We start from the raw sequence: 22,819 nt of genomic DNA on the forward strand, positions 1-22,819 counted from the left end.
GCTGTCCTTTGTACCCAATTCCATTCATAACCTTTATGTACAGAATTTCTCGGTGGGGTCAAGGTGTTGAGGGGGTCCATTTTGGTGGCATTTCGGCTTTTTGCATATTATGTGGTAGGCTACTGTCAGCTGGCTGGATGAAGTGGCTGGGGAGAGGGAGCCTACTGCCACCGACCTGACCTGATAAGTGGATGGATTAAATAGTCAAATCCTGAAATGTAGATTTGAGATTTTTTTATTTGAGAGTTTTCTAAATAAAGAGCACTGACATTTACATTTAATGGATATTGAGTGGTTGTTTTTATATTCAGTGGCTTATATCAATTTAGCTACCAGTAATCGCAATCACTGGACAAAATTTGTTACTTGTTTTTTCTTCATTGTATTTGCCAAAAACTCATCAAATTATAGTTTTCAATTTTGCCGCTTTTAGAAACAATTTGTTCAACATTTGGGCAACTGCTTTTGTTGACTGATAATAGACTACTAAAATGTTTATATCCTGATATATTGATGAGGGTGATAAACTGTTTAATTGAGATTTATGTGATAGGCCTATTTATTCTGTGGAAGATCTTTAAAATAGCGTCTATGAATTTTTGGCCCACTGTATTTTTGATTGTTAGGATAAAAGCTCTCATTAACATGTCAGATAGTGGCCAAACTGGCCATTTACTGGACAGCCTATACTTAAAAGTGCCCCAACATAAATTATAGGTTATTGTCCTGTAGTAACCCTGAGGTTAACGTCCGCATCTGTGCGTTGATGTATCAACGGGGGAGCGCAGAAGAGGGTCAGTTACAAGGGTTTGAAAGATAAGCATTATTTCAAAGTAAAAAGCAGTTAGAAAAAAAAAGGGGGGGGGGGGTACTCTAAAAGGGTTTGAGTAATTCAAATTGGGTGATCGTCAAATATGCCATATTATGACATTATGAAACAATAATTGAAAGATAGCAAGTTTGCACATTATTATGCATTGTGCATCAAATGCACTTTCTATGACATATGAAGACTTAGATTGCGAATGAAACCATTCTATTAAATTATGGTAACTTAGTAGGCTATTATTGTTAACAGGCGTCCATGCACCAACATTGATGAAAACAGAAATTTTGGGAGTCCCCTGAAGGCACCAGCAGCTGCCCGAAAAGTCGTTGGTTCATCCACTTTACCGTCATTTGAACTCATTCTACCAAGGAGACTGCAAGCAACACGTTAAATGTAAGTCAACTCCCCCACGTTTTGTGTCTTCTGTCAGTAAAATTGTAAATTGCAAAGTTTAGATGTGTAAATTGCATTACAATAACGAATATAAACAACTAGGTTTTATTCTTTTCCTATAACCTCGTCAACCCACGCGCAGTCATCTGTCCCGTAAATAAATAGTGGTGAAAAATCAATAGGGCACTGAAGACACCAAGTATGTGTGTGTGTAGGGGTGCGCGCGTGCGTGTGTGTGCGGTGACTAAGCACGTGTGGGCTGATTACACACACTTTAATTCATCATCCATCTCCTCAACTACATTTGTCAGAAGTTTAGAACAGGTGGCTTAACCTTTGGTTGAATTCACGTCGGTCTGTCCGGGAGGTTACCGTTCTTACATTAATAACTCCGCTTAAGTTCACCCCCACACTTTTTTTTTTTTTTTTTTTTTTTTTTTTGACCAAGCCAACGCCAGGAGTGTTGCCAAGCCAGAGAGGAGACATCGGCCAACACTGCAGCACGCAGAAAGGACACCAACGATGGCTTCCTCAGGACAAAGCTGGCTTTTGCTGACACTTGGACTTTTACTGGGACTTCATCACACCTCATGCTTCTGGATCCTCAATGTTGTCTTCCCTCCCGATTCAAAAGCTCAAAACCATAGCAACATCACACCTCCACTCATCATCGGTAAGTTTACTTTGACCTGAAAAGATGCTTCTTTTACTGTCTGCGTGTGTGGGATTTCTCTGTGGAACAAATAATTCAAATAAGATGCATGCAATGTCTTGCAAAGTAAGCTGTTAAAATAGTTCTTAAACAACCCTATATTTTATTTTTTCCAAAATTGAACTTCAGATAGTACTACCGTAGTTTTTGGGTGTTCCACTTTGGAGGTCCCCGTTGTAAACTGTTGCGATTAGATTACAAGGAAGTTTCTGGGTGTGCTGTGGGTGGTACTGTGCCAGAGGTAAGAGTTGTGAGCTTGGGGCCCAAATGGCTGTTTGTTTTGTGAAATTATCCAGGCTGTTCATTTACATTTGGAATTATGGACTTAAATTAAAAGAATATAGTTATTAAATGTGTGCATTTCACTTTAATATACGACCTTATGCTAATGTTCAGCTGACTTTATACTATCACACAATGTTGCATTTAAATCCTGTACATTTTCTGTTACACTCTCCACTAAACAAATATTTTTGGGGTCTTAGAGGGACTTGTTATTCACTCTGTGTTTTCTATGCTCGTCTCTCACTTGTTATGGCAGTTCCAGGAAACTTGGGGAACCGCCTGGAAGCTAAGATAGACAAGCCACAGCTGGTTCACTGGATGTGCTACAAGAAAACAGATCATTGGTTCCCCTTGTGGATTGACCTCAACATGTTCATGCCTATTGGTGTGGACTGCTGGATCGATAACATTAGGTAACACTGACTAATTATGTGTTTCATCTATTTTGAACTCACAGAGATGGAAAATATTGTTGATCAAAAGCTTTGACTGAAGTCAGGGGATCAATGCTATGTAAATGGAAAATATTTTTTAATGATGCTGGTATTTGAGCCAATTGGACACAATGTATTAGATGGAGTTTACAAATGTTCACAAATGTTTGTGTTCAGACTTGTTTACAACAGGACGACACGACGGTCAGTCAACTCGCCAGGTGTGCAGGTGCGGGTGCCAGGGTTTGGACAAACCTATCCCATTGAGTTTCTGGACAATAACAAATTGGCTGGTGAGAGAAATACATCTGTTGGTCAAATTGTGGATATTTTTAATGATTAAGTTGGAAAAACATCACATTTAATCATGACAATTTGTGCAACAAATGTAAACAATATTGAGGTTAAAGGTTAAATTCTGTAAACTATACTGGATGAAAGAATTATGTGCGTTGACTTATTTTGTTTTTTGAATTTTTATTTCAATCATACATTAAAAAAAAGACAATAACAATAATGAAAAAATAATGAAAAAAATGTGAAGCCAAAACTTGTAAACAGCAAAAATAAATAAGAAAAAAGAAGCAATTGAAGCAAGCAAGAAAACTTAACATCATATTAAGCAACAAAAGATATAAAGTAAGACGGTCATGAACCAGTCTTTGGTAATAAGTTAGACATACATGTTAGAAGACGTATAAACTTTTATATTCCTACAACTTTATATCCATATTAGTATGAAAATAGCAAAAATATTTTTACAATTTGTAAATGTTGCTAAACATAGTATACTATTAGGCTATCTAGTATATTATTAGACCCAATGAGGATAAATACACTTGTTATTCGTAATAAGTAATACACCATATATACTTGGCTTTTACATAACAGTAATATTAACAATAATAATAATAATAATAATAATGATGATGATGATGATGATGATGATGATAACACTGCGATTGGCTGGCAACCAGTCCAGGGTTTCCCCCGCCTACTGCCCATAGCCAGCCCGAGATAGGCTCCAGCACCCCCCACGACCCTTGTGATGAATAAGCTGTCAAGAAAATGGATGGATGGATGGATGGATGGATGGATGGATGGATGATGATGACAATAATAATAAATGATTCCTATTATATCACCACCGTAATGTAACCAAAGCATTTCCCACAATATAACCATTATTTCCACACCTATTTGTCTTGAAATGAAAACTGAAATGAAACTGAGATTAACATGTATTTACATAAAGATAAAAACTGAGTCTGCTCTGTGTTTTGCAGGTTATTTTCACACTATGGTGCAGCATTTAGTCAACATTGGCTACACTCGAAATGAGACTGTTCGTGGAGCACCGTATGATTGGCGATTAGCTCCGAGTAAGTGGTAAAACGACCATGTTTACTTCACTACACTATATCGAGTTTATATGGAATATAAACAGATTATCATAAGAGAATATTAATGTTTGATACAGCGTCACTCTTGATTCTTGTGTTTGAAAAAGAACTGTTACTTTTTATGCAGCAATGTTGTGAGAGTTGTGAGAAGGATACACAATTTGCTATACTTTATTATATTGTATTATTTTTCTAGATGTGCATCTATTTCTGCAGAATAGAGTCAATGTGAAAATGATGACAGATGTCCTTTCCTTGTCGTGCTACAGATGAGAATGCAGAGTATCTAATGAAGTTGCAGGAGTTGGTGGAACAGATGTACGAGCAGTACCAGGAGCCTGTTTACTTGCTGGGACACAGCATGGGCTGCCATTACGTCCTCTACTTCCTCAACCACCAGCCTCAGGAATGGAAGGACAAGTACATTCGGGGCTTCATTTCCCTCGCTGCTCCATGGGGGGGCGTTGTTAAAGTAGTTCGAGTCATAGCATCAGGTACTGTATGGCATGGCAAGTGTTTCCTAGCCTTTATTGAGACAAAGCACTTATTTTTTTCATGAGAATTATATCATGAACACCACCAAAAATGGTAATTCAGTACCTTCCGCTAGAAATGGTGATCTCTCACAGCATACAAATGTGCTGCTGCATAATGGTTGGGAATCAATGCCATATGTTATAGTGCAATACAGATTATACACAAAAAAAAACTAGCGTTTATTTATTTTTATTTTTTAGGTGAAAATGACGGCATCCCAATGATTTCCAACATCAAGATCCGAGAGGAGCAAAGGATGGCAACAACAAATCCCTGGATGCTGCCAACAGAGAAGGCGTGGCCTAAGGACCACGTCTTCTTATCAACGCCGTATTTCAACTACACCGCACAGGACTACCAGCGCTTCTTTCAAGACATCAATTTTGAAGACGGATGGTAAATTCATACTGTACTTACATCATACTTTTAGCTATTAGCTTTATCCACTTCTGTTTTGATGTTCTGCAGACTCAAACTGATTTCATGGCAATTTATATTAGGCCTATTCTCATTTTAATTTATCCATGACTGATTCCTTCAACAACAAAACAATTATCAAGCAATGTTGAGCATTCATTATTTGATCTGATCAGGTCAGTAATATTAAACATTAAATGGGAGATTATTATTATTATTATTATTATTATTATTAATAATAATAATAATAATAATAATAATAATACTAATAGTAATATATATTTTTATTTTTATTTTATTTTTATTTATATTTTGAGGTGCCCTTCTTGGCAGTTAAGGACACCGCACAGTATGTTGGCAAAAAAAAAAAAAAAAAAGATCTTCACATCTCAATTGAGCCGCATAAAATAATATTTCATAATAACAAATCAAATATGTTAAGCACCTTTCAAAGTTAAAAAAAAAGAAAAAAGAAAAAATAGAATCCACCACATGAGAGCTCAGCCGACTAACATTTGATTGGTTTTCAGGTACATGAGGGAAGACACGAAGAACCTGACTGGTGATCTCCGCCCACCTGGCGTTGAGGTGTGGTGTATGTACGGCGTTGGACTACCTACTCCAGTCACACATATTTACGACGAGGGTTTTCCCAACGCAGACCCCATAGACTTTGTTTACGACGATGGGGATGACACCGTGGCCAGCCGGAGCATGAGTCTTTGCAAAAATTGGGTGGGACAGCAGGAGAAGCCTGTGCATGTTACAGAATACAGGGGATTGCCACACCTGGATATAGTGTTCAATGAAAAGGTGCTCAATAAAATACAGCAAATCTTAGAGGGGAACTCTGAGATACCCAAAGAAGTTGATGTCAGGTCTGGGTAGATATAATGAAGTTATGTTAAAAAGCACATGCAGCAGGCCCGGGAATAGCAGCAATAATAAGTTGTGTATGCTTGACCTCAAGTTTATAAATGATGACAATGTACTCTGAAGGTTTGATTTTTTTCTTCCCCAACATAACAATTCTGTTGTGCATAAAGATATTCTTTTGTCTGGCATTTTCATGGTTATTGTGGAATTTAAGTTGTAGTTGTAGTTTGAAACTAACAAGAACCCATCCAGTTTTATTGTGCCGCACCAATACATCAACCCACTGTAAACCCAGCTTGTTTTGTGTTCATTTTGCGTGTTTTTACTGGGATTGAAATGCGGCGTTTGACGCACAGACTACCCCGTTTGATGTATCTGATCTCGATTACTTCGGCCTTGACTGCAGTTGCGTTCCCAGATTGCGTTCTGTTTTGAACCTCGTGATCGCGTCATCATCACGTTGTTTCACACAAACAACGTCAACTATTAAAGGTTAGACAAGCGAGGCGGAACAAGTTACTTCGTCGAATAGCATCTTAGCAAACTCGAAATGGCTTTTCGGCTATGAGACATCGGGAGTCATGGGGTGTAGACAGCGGGTAGCCCCCTTCTCGCTTCTCACAGTCGCGTTGTTATTGTGGCTGTTTTCTGAAAGGAGCTCCGGCAAACCTGTGGGGAAATGTGGGGGCAACAAGCCCTGCCTGTCCCCGGGACCTCCAGTGGTCCTCGGTAAGTGTTTACTGTACTTCACGTTTCGCTGTCTTTGCTTTACAACGATGTTAAATGTCAACACTTGATGAACGATGAGCGTCAAGCGTCAAAAATGGGATTCAATATGAGGAGGAGTTTCACTCGTTTCTTTTTTAGACAACTCAATATTTTGTGGTATTTAGGTCAGTGAAATAGAAGATAAAGTAAATGTTTGGCTTGAACACTGGTTGATAGCTGCTATGAACGCTTTAAATTATATTTGCGACATTATTGTGCAGTTTCACTTTACTGTATGACGCGAGTCCAGTCGTTTATTTAATTCTTTAAATTCCATATTACATCGACGGATTTTAAACAACATACCATGACAAAGATTAACAGGTAAACGTAAAACACCCTGAGCACTTATTTCTACAGCTACAGACGTCTGTTTACAAGCACTATCACAAGACTGCTTTTATGCAGCCAATCAGATTTCTGGGAAAATTTGAGTCAATCCCATCATTTATTTGCGCACTCCATCATGTGACTCTTTCCAATCAGTGCCTTTAGTTTAAACACCATTACCATTCTATTCTCCTTGCTCCACTTACTCACTTGATTAAATGTGGTTGATTTTGTGGAAACCTTATCTTGTTCGTACTTATTCTGTTGACATGGGGTCAGTGTTTGTGTGGCGGTGGCACACTGTGACTAGCACATAGTTGGAGCAATCATCCATGTATCTACCTACCTCAATGTGTCTGGATTGTTGGAATTTTTCAGCCTACTTCTTTATGATGAAGAAGAAATATGTATAACGGTGTTACTTTGCTTAACAGTTGAAAAATGAAGATCACTTTTTTGTCTTTCGGGCAATATTGCCACGTGGACTCAAGGCCATCAATGGTCAAACTCAAATGTCAATGTGAATGAACTCAGACAACAATCTATAGCTGAAGACATCCAAACAACACGTTGCATAATAAAAAAAGCAGCTGGATAAAATACATGTCCAATTAACTTTAGAGCTGTGCACAATTTCAAAATTGAAAGGCCAATGTTATGTATTTTTTTTAGAATTCAAAATAAAAATGTGCCGTTTTGGTTTCCTTTTGACATAAGACTGATGTCCTTGATCATCTTGGTCACTATAATCGTGATATATATTGTCGTTTGATTGATTGCAGTTCCAGGGGACTTGGGAAACCAGCTGGAGGCAAAGCTGGATAAACCCAGTGTGGTTCATTACATTTGTTATAAGAAGACGGACACCTTCTTCACTTTATGGCTCAACTTGGAGCAGCTAGTGCCTGTTGCCATTGACTGCTGGATGGATAACATAAGGTATGAGACGCCTGTCAATCAAAGATGCTGCCATCCATACTTTACCATCCTAATTTCTTGATTTTTATTCACTGTGAATTAGGTATTAATACAATGAACTTCATTTTTGGTTCATGATCAAGGGCTGTTGGTGAAGTTAAAGGCTTAATTGGATATTTGGGCCCGAGTGAGTGAAAAAAAAAGACAGTTCCAACAATGGAAAAAACTTTTGGGATTGAGGTTCATGCCACCTCCTCCTGATTAGAAAAAGTAGAGGTCGTTTCAGCTCACTACGGTAACACTTTGAGCTGACAACCTTGACCAGTTTACTACACTGTAGTATGATACGAAGAAGTGGAGTTATGTTGAATATTCTATCGTGGTTGAAACGTGAGTGTGAATAGTTGTCTATGTGCCATATGTTTTGAACCTGTCTATATGTGCCATGTGCTTTGAACCATTAGCCATCTCTGTTAGCCATCCAAAGGTCAGTTTTCCCAATGAGAGGTGGCGTAAACAAACAAATGTTGAGGTAATCCTTAACACTTAGGATTGTGTCTACAAAAACAAGAAAATGGATAAAAATGCTCACTTAGGTAACAGCAAAACACATTTTAGTAGACTGCAGTAGTCTAAAATAAGATGACTTGTGCAATATATCCCATACTCGGGTATTGTATGGTTCTCTTCGCCAACATCTATCTGCATCAAATATTCAGTTTTTACAAAGATAACATTGAGATTTGATCAATAAGGAGATATTCTTTTAACAAGAGGTTTATTATTGTGGTGGTAGTCAGAATAGTCAGCGCATGTATTGCATATCATTAGTTTGCACTGGTGGTCGAATTGTGGATAGTATTTACAATCACTGAGTATCCGGAAAACAAAACGTGTATCTAAATTTTTTTCTGGTACTGCTTTAAAAATACATATATATATATTTTTTTCCATATTGAAATAGTATTAAGGGCCTCTTTGGATTCTTTTTACCAGAAGTACTTTGAGGATAATACAAGTGTTCAAATTCTACAAATGCTTAGGAAAGGTGGCAGGATGCAACCCTTAACCCACCTTTAGCAAAGGTTAGTCTTGTCCAACCTTTATGAAAGGATATTACCCACAATTCTTTACAGTAGCAATATTTAAAGCAACAGCTAGGGCACAGTTGACAAGACGATGCGAAGATGCTCGATTTTCACACTTAAAACTTTAAAAACAGCAAGAAAACTTTGCTTTTTGTTCACAAGTGTATGCATTTGTGGAATATGAATTAAGCATCAAACAAATCCACCTATTTTTATCCATCTTAGAGGGCAGCCATTTTTCTCAGGGCTCAGGTAACGACCAGTCACGGCTCAACTGTTTTCTGAAGCTCAGTCAAGTCACACAACACACACGACCGCACATGGAGGCAGAAAGCAAGTTAGAGGAGACGCAAGAAGGCGGACAAAGGCAAGAGGCCTCGAGACAAACCTGACAGGCGACTTATACCTTTGGCGTAGCAATATTGCATTGTAGCAGTGATATATTCTATGTTCTTTTTTTGTTAGTATCAATACAGTTAATAAATTATAGACCTAATGAGGATTTTGTGCAATCTCAGTCGTTTTATGTCAACGTGGCTAAACAACCAATATAAACATGTTGTAGTTATCTTTTCATGTATATTTCTGTTTGGGGGATGCACACATTCAGGCATACATTAGCTGAACTGGGCTGTACAATAAAACAGTGGTTCTCAAATGGGGGTATGTGAAGGCACTCCAGGAGGTATGTGAGATTTTAAAATATATTTTAAGTTGATGTAAATATTTCTACATTTCTAAATCTCAATTTCACTGTCTTAAAAACCCAGCATCTCTTCCATACCAGAATGGTTTGACCCAACTTGTCATATGCCACCCTTGAAAACTTTATTTAAAATTCTGTTATTTTACTACGATCCAAAAAGATGACACTTAGTTATATCTTTTTATTTCCAAATAATTTGAGACCACATAAATACAAAATGGGGGTCAAAAGTTTAATAAAGGCACAGAACTCGGTTTTAATATATATATATATATATATATATATATATATATATATATATATATATATATAAAACCACTGCAGTAAAGAATATTACAATGTTCACTATGAGCTTTTTAAGCAGTACTATATCACTGTAGTAAATCAGGAAACATCAGTTAGTTAGTAACTACCAAAAAAAAAGGGAAGATGTCACACAAGGTGACGGAAGTGCAGTAAAGCTGTTTTATAGTGTCAGGTCACGCACCACAGAAGCAGAACTAATACCTAGTCAAGGTTTCCCTATGATTGTATTACGTGTGTGTGTGTGTGTAGGCTGATCTACAACAGGACCACACACACAACCTCGTCGCCACCCGGGGTGAACATCAGCGTGCCGGGATTTGGTGAGACGTACTCGGTGGAGTATCTGGACCCCAGTAAACGCAGCGTGGGTGAGTGTAGATGGATGAAAGTTGGCTTACAGACACAATCACAATCGTCATACACGAGCGTAGTTGAGGATAGGCGGTATGTAAAAGGGATATCTGGACTCCAGAAAATAAGGAGTTTTGTAATCTCATGCGATTTCATTTGTGTTTACCTAAAAATGTCAGCATTTCAGGTCATTCTGCTTTCCAAGCACCAGCCCCTCCCAACCTGAGAAAATGAGCGAGTCCTCACTTTATGACATCATAAAGTGCGGACCAACCCCCGCACCGCCTCTGCGGACTAAACTCACGCCCACTTTCTCTGAGACCTCCATGGGATAGTGACAACTAAACATTCAGTAAACATTCTGTCCAGATGAATTCAAAGCAATCAATTATTCTTCACATTTGCACTGCCAAAGTGCAATGACAATTGGCTATCTTCAAATTCCAGTTCTGGTTGAGACTTGTGTAAACTACAAGTAAACATTTTGCACTGTTGATCCTAACTGAATGAATAATATAGTGGTTAGTGTGCTTGCTCTGTAAGCAGCAAGTCACTGATTCAAAATCAGCCTAGGGTTTTTTTTTTTCTCTCTCCTCTCCTCCACGATTTCATGCGGCAAGGAGCCGTTTTGTTTCAAATGTTTAATAATTACTAATTTATTTTAAATGATTAATTTCTTATTAGTCAAGGAGAACGTGAAGTAAAATGCTTGGAAAAGCTACCAATTCTTCCATTCCACTAAAACCAGCTTGTGCTCTTGTCTGCCTTTTAGGTATGTATTTCTTTAATATAGTACAGGCATTGGTGGACTGGGGCTATACTCGAGGTGACGATGTCAGAGGAGCTCCATATGATTGGAGGAGAGCACCCAGTAAGACGAACACACACAGCACCATGCTAAGGCTCCTGTCGTGAGCATCCAACCGCTTCTCAGTTTGGATCCTGAGATGCCTTGTTGCTTTTCTTCGCAGATGAGAACAAGGACTATTTCCTGGCATTGAAGCTGATGGTCGAGGAGATGGCAACGAATGCGGGGCAGCCCGTGGTTATGATTGCCCACAGTATGGGCAACATGTACACGTTGTACTTCCTCAACCAGCAGACGCAAGCCTGGAAAGACAAATACATTAAAGCGTTCATCGCTCTTGGAGCACCGTGGGCCGGCGTGGCCAAGACACTACGTGTGATCACATCTGGTGAGAGAAGGAAACGACTATATTACTATGTCATATTTAATTATTATTAGAACCTGTCGTTAGAATATTCGTTGGGAAGCACCTTTCCATCACCAACACCAATTACCATTAAGTGCCTTCCAGTTACTGGTGAGCAACATTTGACAAGACGTAAATAAACATCTAATACTTTTATGGCATGGTGGGATTTCATCATATACGGTCCATAATATCATTAAAAGGTTCAGAAAATCTGGAGAAATCACTGCAGTGACTGTACAATTCAGAGAAGCTCCTTTTATATCCAATAATGGCACCCACCTGTTTGCAATTAGCCTGTTCAACTGTGGCATGTTCCAAACAGGTGTTTGATGAGCATCCCTCAACTTTTTTGCCACCCTGTCCCAGCTATAAAATTCTAACTTCATGATTTTTTGCCAAGACAATAGAGAAGGAGAGACATTCCTGTTTTCAAGCTGGAAATACAAACACTTTTCTTTTTCTTTTTTTTTGGTGCTGTCGACAAAGTGTTTCCTAGCCTCAAAGCCACAAATTTTAAGTTTTGCCAATCTTAATAGTCAAATATGTCAGGTAAAAAAAAACCAAAAGATTGATTTTATAATATATTTTATAACGTATATTAAATAATACCTAGATGCCTAATGCACATATTGAAAAAGAACAAATCACCCATTAGTGTTAAAGTGCAAGTCAACCCCCCCCCAAAAATAAATAAATAAAAAATCTTGACAATAATAATGTGTTCTATGCATCCTCTCTAGTTTAAATACAGTATTCGGGTTAATATTGCGTGAGTTAAGCATCAAGATCCAGCAGTTTTTCATCAATATCAGAAGGCGGCCATTTTGCCACTTGCTGTCGATTGAAAATTACATCACAATTGCTCAGGTCTCAGGCAACAACCAATCACAGCTCAATGAGTTGTGATTGTTGCCTGAGATGGATAAAAATTGATGTATTTTGTTGCATAACTCATTCCACAAATGTAATAATCAAAATGTAATTTTAGACTAGTGAGGTCACATATAACACATTGTCAAGAAATATATAAGGTTGACATTCCCTTTAAGTGAAAGCCAGAAAAAAACAAGTGTTTACTAAGTTATTGAGCGTTAAGTAATTGAAATGGATAAACTGTCATATTAATTCATATCCCACTTCCTGTTGAAATCAGGTCAATCCCTGGCATACCGAATCAATTGGCCAAGATGGCCGCCGCTCTGAGTGGGCGGTGGTGCGAAAATCCCAGGCTTACCTAATCAATTGGCCAAGATGGCCGCCACTCTGTGTAGGCGGGAGCCGAGAATCCTGAGTGTACCTAATCAATTGGCCAAGATGGCCGCCGCACTGAGTGGGCGGTGGTCATCTATTTGAGCATAATAAGCTAAACATACAAGACCAAACAAATCTGATACTGTTTATTGTAATTGAGAATAATTTATTGTTCAAAATGCATGGGAAGAAGAAGTTGAAAAACGAATCGCATAGCAGATTGCGATTGCAAAATTGACGTCAAAACTGGCAATTAGATTATTTTTCAAAATCATACATCCCTAACAAGCAGTTTGATAAACATATTTAAAAAGAACAAACCCACTGGACTCACAATATTTATGCCTGTCCTCTACAGAGAAGAAATAGCCTAGCTTATATGATTCAAACCATTTTTGGACAACAAAAATGTGTTTGCAGTGTTTACTGCTGTGATAGGTCATTAACTCATTCACTCCCAGCCATTTTCACTTAAGTGTTTTCCTGAATTTTGACTGATTTTTCAAGGCCCGTGAAATATTATGTTCTATTGCTATAAAAATATGGAACATACCAAAAGAGAGATTAAAGTCTCTTCTTTTATCAGGGAAAAAAAGTATATTCCTATATGTTTCCGCTGTGCAGCAATTAGCAATAGAACATGGCTAAGTCTCATCGTTTTTCACAATTCTGCTTCGAACTGTGGGGAAATCAGCCTGTTTTAACATGGCCTGGTTGATCTCTTATACTCTGCTGCCACTCAACCATTTTCTGCAGTAGAGAGACTGCATCAAAGCCTTCTCTATGCTCTGGCATTAAAAAAAAAAAAGTATAAGTACGTCTTTGGGACAGTTAAAACATTTAAAATATGACGTATTTATACGTTTTTGGGAGTTAATGAGTTAACAAACGTGTGTTTACCAATATAAATGATGATTACCATTAAAAGGCCGTCATCAGATAAGTACATCACTGTGGTGGACTTCCCCTTCCTTTTCTTCCTATTTGTCTACTTGCACTTCTTGAAATCGGTTTGTGTTTCAGGTGACAATAACGGCATCCCGGTCATCAGACCGCTGAAGATCCGCTCTCAGCAACGAACGGCCGTGTCCACCTCTTGGCTACTTCCCTATTCCCACACATGGCCTAAAGATAAGGTGTGTGTTTGCATGTTTATTAACCATTAAAGCTCCAAAGAAGTCGCCACCAAAATTAGTCGCAACAAACAAATACAAAATAGAATTTCCCACATTTTCGTGCAGGTTTTGATCCAGACCCCCACGACGAACTATACCGTGATGGACTACAAGCGACTATACATGGACCTGGGGTTCGAGGACGGCTGGCTGATGCATCAGGACACGGAGCCCCTCCTCTTCGACCTCACGCCGCCGGGCGTGGCCGTCCACTGCTTGTACGGCTCCGGCGTCCCCACGTCGGAAGCCTTCCAGTACACGTCCAAGTTCCCCGACGAGGATCCCACCGTGGTGATGGGCGACGGCGACGGGACGGTCAACCTGCTGAGCGCCACCCAGTGCAAGCGCTGGGCGGGGCGGCAGAAACAGCCGGTGATCTTGCAAGAGCTTCCCGGGAACGAGCACGTCGACATGCTGCTCAACGTCTCCACTGTGGCCTACATCAAGAAGGTGCTTTTCTAGACTTGCGGGACGTTTCCAACATGCGTCAAAACTCTTGTCGTCAGTTGTGCTGTTCAAATTCTCATTCGTGCTGCTTTGGTTTTATGCCCTCCAAAATGCTCTCGTGTACATGCCACACTGCCAACTGGAAAGACGCGGCAGCCATTTTGACACCTCTTAACCACAAAAGTAACGTCATTATTATTCATATCTAATTGTTTTTAAATGGCTGCTGTATAAGTGCGTATTGTGACTTTTTTTTTTTTAATTCAATCGGTTTTAAATTAATTTTTACAGTTGTCAGTATGTTTACGGATACACTTTGTATTCTCAGCTGTTCAAGACAACAGAGTGTTGTTCTTGTATCAAAAGAGGCAAAGCAGGGTTGTAAAGGTCAGATGGGAACTTTAACCGGTTCTTTTATTTTGAATGCTCGCTATGCTAATAATAACAACCAGGAGGCTACGTACAACCCCTAGAAAAAAAAAAAAGTATGGAATCACCAGTCTTGGATGAGCACTCACTCAGACGTTTTATTCTGTAGATCAAACTCAGATAAAAAGCATGAAACAGTCGTGAGGTCATTCCAAAGTGCAACATCTTGGCTTTCAGAAACACTAAAAGAAATGAAGAAAAAACATTGTGATGGTCAGTAAATGTTATTTTTATAGAGCAAGTGCAGGGAAATAAATATGGAATCACTTTCACAGTTTTTGCTCTGTAGCATGATACATTGTCATCTTGGAACATGATTTCATCATCCCCAAATATTTTTCCCAATTGAAGGGATAAGAAAGCTGTCCAAAATGTAAAATGTAAACTTGTGCATTTATCGAAGCTTTAACCACAGCCATCTCCCCAGTGCCTTTGCCTGACATGCAGCCCCATATCAAGGATTGTGGGAATTTTGTTTTCTTTAGGCAGTCCTCTTTGTAAATCTCACTGGAACGGCACCAAACAAAAGTTCTAGCGTCATCACCTTGTCCAATGCAGATTCATGACTCATCACTGAAGATAACCTTCATCCACAGTCCATGATTGCCTCTCATTAGTCCATTGCAGTCTTGTTCTTTTTTGTTTAAGCGTCAATGATGGTTTCCTCTTCGCTTTCCTGTATGTAAATCCCATTTCCTTTGAGCGATTTTGCACAGTTCTGTCATACATTGACTCCAGCTTCCTCCCATTTCTTCTTCATTTGTCTTGTTGTGCATTTTCCGTTTTCACGACATATGGCCTTTAGTTGTTTGTCTTGACGCTTAGATGTCTTCCTTGGTCTACCAGTACGCTTGACTTTAACAACCTTCACATGCTGTTTGCACTTGGTCCAGATCTCCGATACAGCTGACTGTGAACAGCCCACATCTTTGGCAACCATACGTGTAGAGTTACCTTCTTCAAGAAGTTTGATAATCCTGTCTTTGGTCTCAAGAGACATCTTCCTTGTTGGAGCCATAATTCTTTCCAATCCACTTGGTCCAGCAGCCCTCCAAGGTGTGATAACTGTACTGTTTGTAACTGCTGACTAACGAGCAGATGTCATTTGAGGCAGGTGCTCAATTAATTAAGGAAAGGAAATTGACTGGGTGTGTCCTTATTTTCTGCTCAAAATGGAGTGACTATATTTTTTTCCCCTCAGAATGGAGTGATTCCACATTTATTTCCCTGCACTTGCTCTATAAAAAGTAGCATTTACTGACCAGCACAATGTTTTATTCTTCATTTCTTTTAGTGTTTCTGAATCCCAAGATGTTGCACTTTGGAATGACCTTATGACTGTTTCATGCTTTTTATAAATGACTAAGATTGTTGTGACTAGTCAGTTTGGCAGTTTTACTGAAAGTGATTTATTTTTTAATATCCAACAAGACAAAAGTACAACAGCGGATTGTCATTAAATCAGAGATTATTAATAAACACTCTACAGTTTGTAATTTTCTGAAATTCATCTTTAGGGCTGTTGAAAATCTGACCTCATGTTCTTCATATCTCATCCCTGGTTGTCATCATGTCTCTTCAGGTTCCAACTGCTTCTCATGTGTTAAGATGGACTATGCACTGTTTCTGAGATTTATATTCTCAAATTATTTTCAGTTTTATTGCTTGAATATTTTGTTTCTGTTACATCAATGTTCATTGATGTCATTTTAGCTTGTGCCAAATTCTAGACGCGTCCTGGTAAACACTAAAAAGGATTAATATTTGATTTTGTTTGCCAAACTAACAAATTGTGTACCTGGTTGTTTTTGTTGTAAATTGCAATCCAATACGATTTAGCCATTGCATGATGCTTTGTTTTTGGCTCCACGTATCACAATTACAGGTTTTATGTCTTTAGACAATCAAGAAGTGTTCAGATTGTGCCTCTCCAATTCTTTTTCCAAAAGTGTGCTTGTGTCTGTGTGCGCGCGCTTGTGGAAATGACGTTAGTTACTCTCTCTGGCCAGAGTAATTGTAACTGACCACAATGACATTCTACAATGGACTGTCAGTTATGTACTGCCTTTGATAAAGTGTTATTCAAAATGACTTCCCCCCCCTCAAAATGATTTCTCTTCATGTTACATTTTAAGAGCTTTAAATTATGTATAAAATATTTTAATAAAAAAAAAAAATCCGAAACACAATCACAGGGAAAAGATGCTAATTTGATGCAACGTCAACATGCAGCATGTTTGAACTATTCAAACTGATTGTATGCTCAAAATTGGAAATCTCACAACTTCCTGTCTTGGGGGGTTTCACATGCCATGACGTGCAAACATGAGAATCCACAGAAAAGAAGAAGAAGAAGAAAAAAAACTTGTCTTGAAGCTCTGACCTGTTTTGAAGTGACTAAATTGGAAAGCATTAAGGAAGTACTGTACTTAAAGTACAGTATTTTAAAATGCTATGGGATGTCTGTCATTTATTGAAGTAGGCCATTGAAATTGTTGGAAAACCTCTGACAAAAATACCTGTAGTTTGTTGCAGAATGATTTGAGGCAATAAATGAAATTGAATTCTGTCTATTAGATGTGTTTGTTAATTAATATTATTTTGGTGGACCCATGAGCTGAGGCCGAGACCAAGCTTAATGATTTTTTGTTTTTTTATGAGCTAATTTTCAGTACATATTATTGCTGTAACTTTTATTTTAAACCATTTGTGGCCTTCAACAAGTTAGGATGTGTACAGTGGTGCCTTAGGATGCGAGAGTGACCTTATTTTTCTGGATACGAGCTGTTTGTTTGTTTGTTTGTTTTTACTTGCAAGCGCTTATGGTGGTAGTTAAGTCAACTGGCTTCACAACAAGCAGCAAATATGATTTGTAATAAATTTTGTTTTATGCCCCTTGCCGATAAAGAGCCTCCACTAGCATACAACTGTGATTCTCCAGTACGATATGGCCGTCTGTCGTATACTGCCCCCATGTGGCCAAGCCGCATACACACAATCATTGTAGGAAAAAATGTGACAAAAACTGTTACCGGTAATTGTTTTAAATAATTAGGAATTTAGATTTTTTTTTTCTCGTTAAAAACACTGTACAACCTTTTATTATCATTATTATTATTATTTTTATTAAGGCCTTTCCTTTCATTTTAATGGGGAAATATGATTTGAGACACAAGTGCTTTGAGTTCCAAGACTGGTCAAGGAACAAATTACATCTCAAGGTCAACCGCCTGATGCGTGACAATTTCAGGCTAGAAAATATGAGCAAGACAAGACAAATCTTGTTTTATTGCGAAACCTTTAATGGGCAAATCAGTATATAATGACACCTTACTATAATACAAACAATACTCAGTCATGAGTTCCTTTCTAGGTCATTTTCTCCCTTATGTATGATCAGAGTACATATCAGTCTGTATTTGAATTTATTATTGTCTGGCCAGGACTTCCTACTATCTCAATGGGCCACTTAGTAGTAATAGTAGTAGTAATCAAAGCCAGATCATTGCGAGTGCGTTGTAACGTGCCTGCTGTTGCTACTGAGCAGTTTGGGGTAGGCCGTGCCGAGGGAGCGTCCGTGTCGGATGACCACCAGCTCCATCTGACACTGGTCGATGTTGACCAGCACCGTGGTGCTTCTCTCCGTGTTCATGAGGAAGATGACGGTGAAGAGCGCCATCTCGAACTCGGGACTGGTGCCGATGAAGGAGCTGCCCACGGGTTTGATCACGCTGTGCCAACTGAACTGGAGGCTCACCACGTGGTCGTCCTCGTCGGGCTGGAAAAGGTCGCGAGCGTCAAGGTGGTCGGTCAGACGACCGTAGCGACGAGTGTTTCACACGTACCAAGTCGTGCTCCCTCGCCTTGTAGCCCTTGTAGTCCAGCAGTTCGCCCTTTTCCTGCATGTAGAACTGGATCCAGTTATGGAAGCCTGTGATTTCACTGCTAGATTTGAGCTCGCCAACAAACACGTGCTCGAAGCCGCAGGAGTCAGGCCTGTGAAAAAATGATTCCGACACAAATGTGTTGCACATTCTCATTGATTTTGGAAATATTGCTGTCCCTTTGGAATATTGTTGTTTTAGTCAGCGAATGTGCTCTCACCCAGTGTTCCTCTGTCTGTGGTAGAGATGAAACCAGATCAGGCGCAGCTGACTCTTAAAGTGTCTCAAGTTTGATGAAGACTTTCCTTTACTCACCAGATATCTGTGAGTACGCTTAAAAAAAAAACAACAACAAAAAAACACGTCTGAATCTACATTACTGAGCACTTCTTCTTTGCCGAAATCATCCACCAACCTCATCATTGTGGATAATAAGATAATAGCCACAACAAAAGGATACTGTAAAATGTGCATCAAATACAACTGAGATGCTACTGTTGTTGTAACAAGAACAACAACAAGAGCACTCTAAAAAACATTTGGATAAAAAAAATAACCCAAATTGTGACAAAAAGGGACCAACTCTTCTTGGATTATTCACTTAACCCAAAAAGTTGGGCCAAATGAACAACAACAACAAAAAAAGGGGGAAAAAAGTATGCTTTGTGGGTTATTAATTCAACTTGGCACATTAAATAACTGAAAAAGTTGGGGCGGGTCATTTTTGACCCAACTCCATTAATACCCCAAGTTGGGCAGAATGAATAACCCACAAAACAACCCAACAAATTGACATCAACAACTTTAAATAACTCAAAATTGTGTCGATTAATTTTTGACCCAATTTAATTTGGTTATTCAGTGAACCCCAAAAAAGTTAGATCAAATGAATAACCCACAAATAACCAACAGAACAACCCAACAAATTGACATCAACAAATTTAAATAACTCAAAATTGGGTCGATCCCTTTTTGACCTCATTTAATTGGGTTATTCAATGAACCCCAAAAAAGTTAGATCAAATGAATAACCCCAACAGCAATAACCCAACAAATTGACATCGACAAATTTAAAAAAAACTCATAAAGCTGGATCAGATCTTTTTTTGACCTAATTCAATCAAGTTATTCAAATTAACCTAAAAATTTGCATTATGAATTTACAGTAATTTAATTTAATCTGACCCGACTTTGAGAGTTATTTAACCCAAAAAGGGTTGGGCCATTTTTGACCATATATTCAATTGGGTTATTCAGTTAATACAAAAAGTTGGGTGAAATTAATAACTCACAAAAGAACGCAAAAAAATTAGATTGCTATGTGGATTATTAATTTAATGAGACCCAACTTTTGGGGTTAAACAGCTCAAACATTTGTTTTTTGTTTTGTTTTTTTGACCCAACTGTTTTCAGAGTCAGCCCCCCTCACAAATTCCTCTCGTACTGGTACAGGTCCAGTTTGTAGTGAGGCCGAGACAACGCAACATTCCGCAGCTGCACACAGATGTTCCACATTTACTGTTCTTCCTCTGTGAAAGAATGTTTCCAGTGAAAAGACGAAACTCCCTTTGGGCTGCAGCTGCAACCTCACCCCAGAAGCCGTTCGAGAGCTCGAAAAACAACATTCGTCAACACGCTACAGAGGGGAGGAGACTATGGACACACGCAGACCAATCACTTCCTGTCATATTTGTCACATGAAGCTTGTTATTTTCACATTTAATACTGTACTATTGATTATGTATAGGCCTGTATTGTTTATTTTATTTGTTAATTAGTTGAATTATTATAAAAGTAAAATATATAAACAGTGCTATCAAATGTAAAACTTTCCTTTCAACCTTATCTGAAAAACGACCTGCCTTGCCCATCTGTCCGTTTTCGTGTCAACAACCAAGTAACGAGCAGTGCGCACGTCGTCCAAACACATCCCAAGTCGTACCTTCATGACTTCTGTCTCTAAGATGGCATCCAAGAAGAGGTTGGTCTCAGTCTGCTCCTCGGCGGTGACTCGCTCAGCCACGCCAGTTGTCCTCTCATAGTTGTCCAGCAGCCTCAAAAGCCCTGAAGAAGCATTTAGTATACTAACTGTGGACTCATAAAAGTCTTAATAACCATATTTAAGCTTACTCTCCTCACTAGTGAGACAATTCAGCTCACTTGAACAAACTTAAAATGGATACTGAGGGTATCTGCCCCTTTTTACGGTCATGATGACTCGTGATTTCATTCGTTTTGCAGCTTATGACAATATTACACAGAATACACACTATGTGATACGCAATAGTATCAAAGTTGTCACTAACTGATGATGGTGGTGGTGTTCCTCATCTTGAGCTCATTGACGTTGGAGAAGAGAGGCAGAGAAGCATGATCAAGGGCAACCTGACTGCCCGGGCTCACGAACCCTGCTCGACCCTTGCACAACAAAAACGTCATTATTAGCACATCAGCATTTAAAAAAAAACAAAAAAAAAAAACGCACTAATAGGAAAGAGATTCTTCATACTTGTACTGAGATGGTGTAATCTACACCTGGCGTCATTCGATTTGTATCCAGCCTCCACAGCTCATCGAAAAGGTTTGAAAGTTCTTGGTTTAATACCAATCTGTCATGAGGGGAACATTGAGCAGTATTTTGTAATTGTTTGTCTATGTACAACCTAGACACCTATAAACTAGGTTGTTAGTGATGATGAAGTTTTTCAGGTGTCTGTACTTGAGTATTTTTTTTGGAAGAATTTTTTTTTTTTTTTTCATTTTCTCCTGTTTTTTTTTTTTTTTTTTTAACAGGTAGCGTATTGTAAATAAAGAACAAAAAAGTACTGTTGTACTAAAGCAGTAGCCTATGTACATTTCAGTATGTAGACCGACCCCCACCACACACACACCTTTTTTTTTTTTTTTTTTTTTTTTAAATTAGAGGAGTCGCTGCCCCTTTTTTCTACACTTCTTTGTAGGCTACTTTTAAAGTGTATTTTTGCCACCTGTGACAAAATGTCAATACAATAAAAAAAATTACGGTACAGTACCTGGATGCATTCAGTCCACTGAGAAACACTCCCAGGAGGAGCACTACACATATCCTGTTAAAAAGCAAACAAGGGGGAAAAACCCCCAACAATTTTGGAATGCTTTCCATCATCAAACGTCAAAATAGTATTATAATTACCATTAAAACCCTTAAAAGTTGCAAGAAAAACTAAAGACCAAACCTGAAAGCCATGATGCGTCTTGTTTTCCCTACTTCTGCGCACCAACAGCAAACAACGAAAACGTCCTTTAAATGCGCATGCGCAAAACTGACCTCAGGTTAGCGCTGCAGATCCATACATTGACCACCAGGGGGCAATGTGCCTCATTTGAAAAATCAACGGATTAGTTACAGAAAACGGAGGAACTCCTACAAACCAGCGCGATTTTTAAATGAGAATCTCGTTTTAACTTTTTACATTTAATGGGTTAATTGTATTGTATCTGATGTGCGTGTTTTGTGGGTCATGTAAAATTATTTGGCTTGTTCCATCCATGCAACGCAATGCAAATACTTCCTTTATAAAGTGAAAACAAATGGCGGATTGTATTTGCTTTTTCCGGTGACTATCGACATTTCATCACATTTTGAAATCACAATAATCGAATTAGAACGATCCAAAGTCCAATGCTTTTCATTTCACAGAATTGACCGCCATTTTGTCTTGTGACATAAGCTAGGAATTGTTAATTTGACATTTGAATCTACTATATGAAGAAATATTTTGACTATTGTCATTCTCATTGTTAAATATTGACTTTGTTAATCAAAGGCTACACTAGATTGAATTTATTAGACCGAAAAATAGTAGTATAGCTTGTCTATCTTACAGCTCTGAGGTTCAGGGCTCAAATCTTAATTAGCTCAGGCCCCTGTGCTTGTGTGGGTTTTCTGTATGTCGTTTTTTTTTTTTTTTTTACTGGCTATAGATTGTTTGTCTATAGTCTAACGCATACCTCACCTTTTGCCCACAGTCAGCTGGGATGAACTCCAGCTCACACACAACCCTGAATACAAACACTGTTGAAA

The 22,819-nt window shown here is 38.6% G+C and overlaps 3 protein-coding genes across 3 annotated transcripts; 2 read left to right on the top strand and 1 right to left on the bottom strand.

The window, feature by feature from the left end:
• The first annotated feature begins 1,112 nt into the window (after positions 1 to 1,112).
• On the top strand, positions 1,113 to 6,008 carry lcat (lecithin-cholesterol acyltransferase). The gene is made up of 8 exons (XM_077516497.1): positions 1,113 to 1,222; positions 1,671 to 1,895; positions 2,476 to 2,632; positions 2,831 to 2,946; positions 3,940 to 4,035; positions 4,326 to 4,550; positions 4,794 to 4,989; positions 5,541 to 6,008. The coding sequence occupies exons 2-8, from the start codon at positions 1,745 to 1,747 to the stop codon at positions 5,896 to 5,898; spliced, it is 1,299 nt and encodes a 432-aa protein (XP_077372623.1). The 5' UTR covers positions 1,113 to 1,222; positions 1,671 to 1,744; the 3' UTR covers positions 5,899 to 6,008.
• A 263-nt stretch (positions 6,009 to 6,271) lies between these two features.
• On the top strand, positions 6,272 to 17,441 carry pla2g15 (phospholipase A2, group XV). Its single transcript, XM_077516498.1, has 7 exons — positions 6,272 to 6,615; positions 7,767 to 7,923; positions 10,252 to 10,370; positions 11,126 to 11,224; positions 11,325 to 11,549; positions 13,845 to 13,957; positions 14,063 to 17,441. Exons 1-7 carry the CDS (start codon positions 6,468 to 6,470, stop codon positions 14,456 to 14,458), a joined length of 1,257 nt encoding a protein of 418 aa, XP_077372624.1. The 5' UTR covers positions 6,272 to 6,467; the 3' UTR covers positions 14,459 to 17,441.
• Positions 17,442 to 18,153: 712 nt separating this feature from the next.
• On the bottom strand, positions 18,154 to 22,779 carry endouc (endonuclease, polyU-specific C). Its single transcript, XM_077516514.1, has 8 exons — positions 21,972 to 22,779; positions 21,789 to 21,842; positions 21,266 to 21,365; positions 21,063 to 21,174; positions 20,699 to 20,820; positions 18,977 to 19,089; positions 18,718 to 18,868; positions 18,154 to 18,650 (listed from the first exon to the last, which is right to left on the bottom strand). The coding sequence occupies exons 1-8, from the start codon at positions 21,980 to 21,982 to the stop codon at positions 18,375 to 18,377; spliced, it is 939 nt and encodes a 312-aa protein (XP_077372640.1). The 5' UTR covers positions 21,983 to 22,779; the 3' UTR covers positions 18,154 to 18,374.
• Between the last annotated feature and the right edge of the window lie 40 nt (positions 22,780 to 22,819).

This window comes from Festucalex cinctus, chromosome 3 (assembly GCF_051991245.1).
Source record: "Festucalex cinctus isolate MCC-2025b chromosome 3, RoL_Fcin_1.0, whole genome shotgun sequence".
In the NCBI taxonomy this organism is placed as follows: Eukaryota; Metazoa; Chordata; class Actinopteri; order Syngnathiformes; family Syngnathidae; genus Festucalex; species Festucalex cinctus.

Coding starts and splice junctions, on each gene's coding strand:
- lcat (XM_077516497.1), top strand. CDS start 1,745: ATGGCTTCCTCAGGACAAAGCTGGCTTTTGCTGACACTTGGACTTTTA. Junction 1,896..2,475: donor CACACCTCCACTCATCATCG/GTAAGTTTACTT, acceptor TTGTTATGGCAG/TTCCAGGAAACTTGGGGAAC. Junction 4,036..4,325: donor TGATTGGCGATTAGCTCCGA/GTAAGTGGTAAA, acceptor GTCGTGCTACAG/ATGAGAATGCAGAGTATCTA.
- pla2g15 (XM_077516498.1), top strand. CDS start 6,468: ATGGGGTGTAGACAGCGGGTAGCCCCCTTCTCGCTTCTCACAGTCGCG. Junction 11,550..13,844: donor ACTACGTGTGATCACATCTG/GTGAGAGAAGGA, acceptor TTTGTGTTTCAG/GTGACAATAACGGCATCCCG. Junction 13,958..14,062: donor ACACATGGCCTAAAGATAAG/GTGTGTGTTTGC, acceptor ATTTTCGTGCAG/GTTTTGATCCAGACCCCCAC.
- endouc (XM_077516514.1), bottom strand. Junction 19,090..20,698: donor TAGAGACAGAAGTCATGAAG/GTACGACTTGGG, acceptor TTTTTTTTTAAG/CGTACTCACAGATATCTGGT. Junction 18,869..18,976: donor CACAGACAGAGGAACACTGG/GTGAGAGCACAT, acceptor ATTTTTTCACAG/GCCTGACTCCTGCGGCTTCG.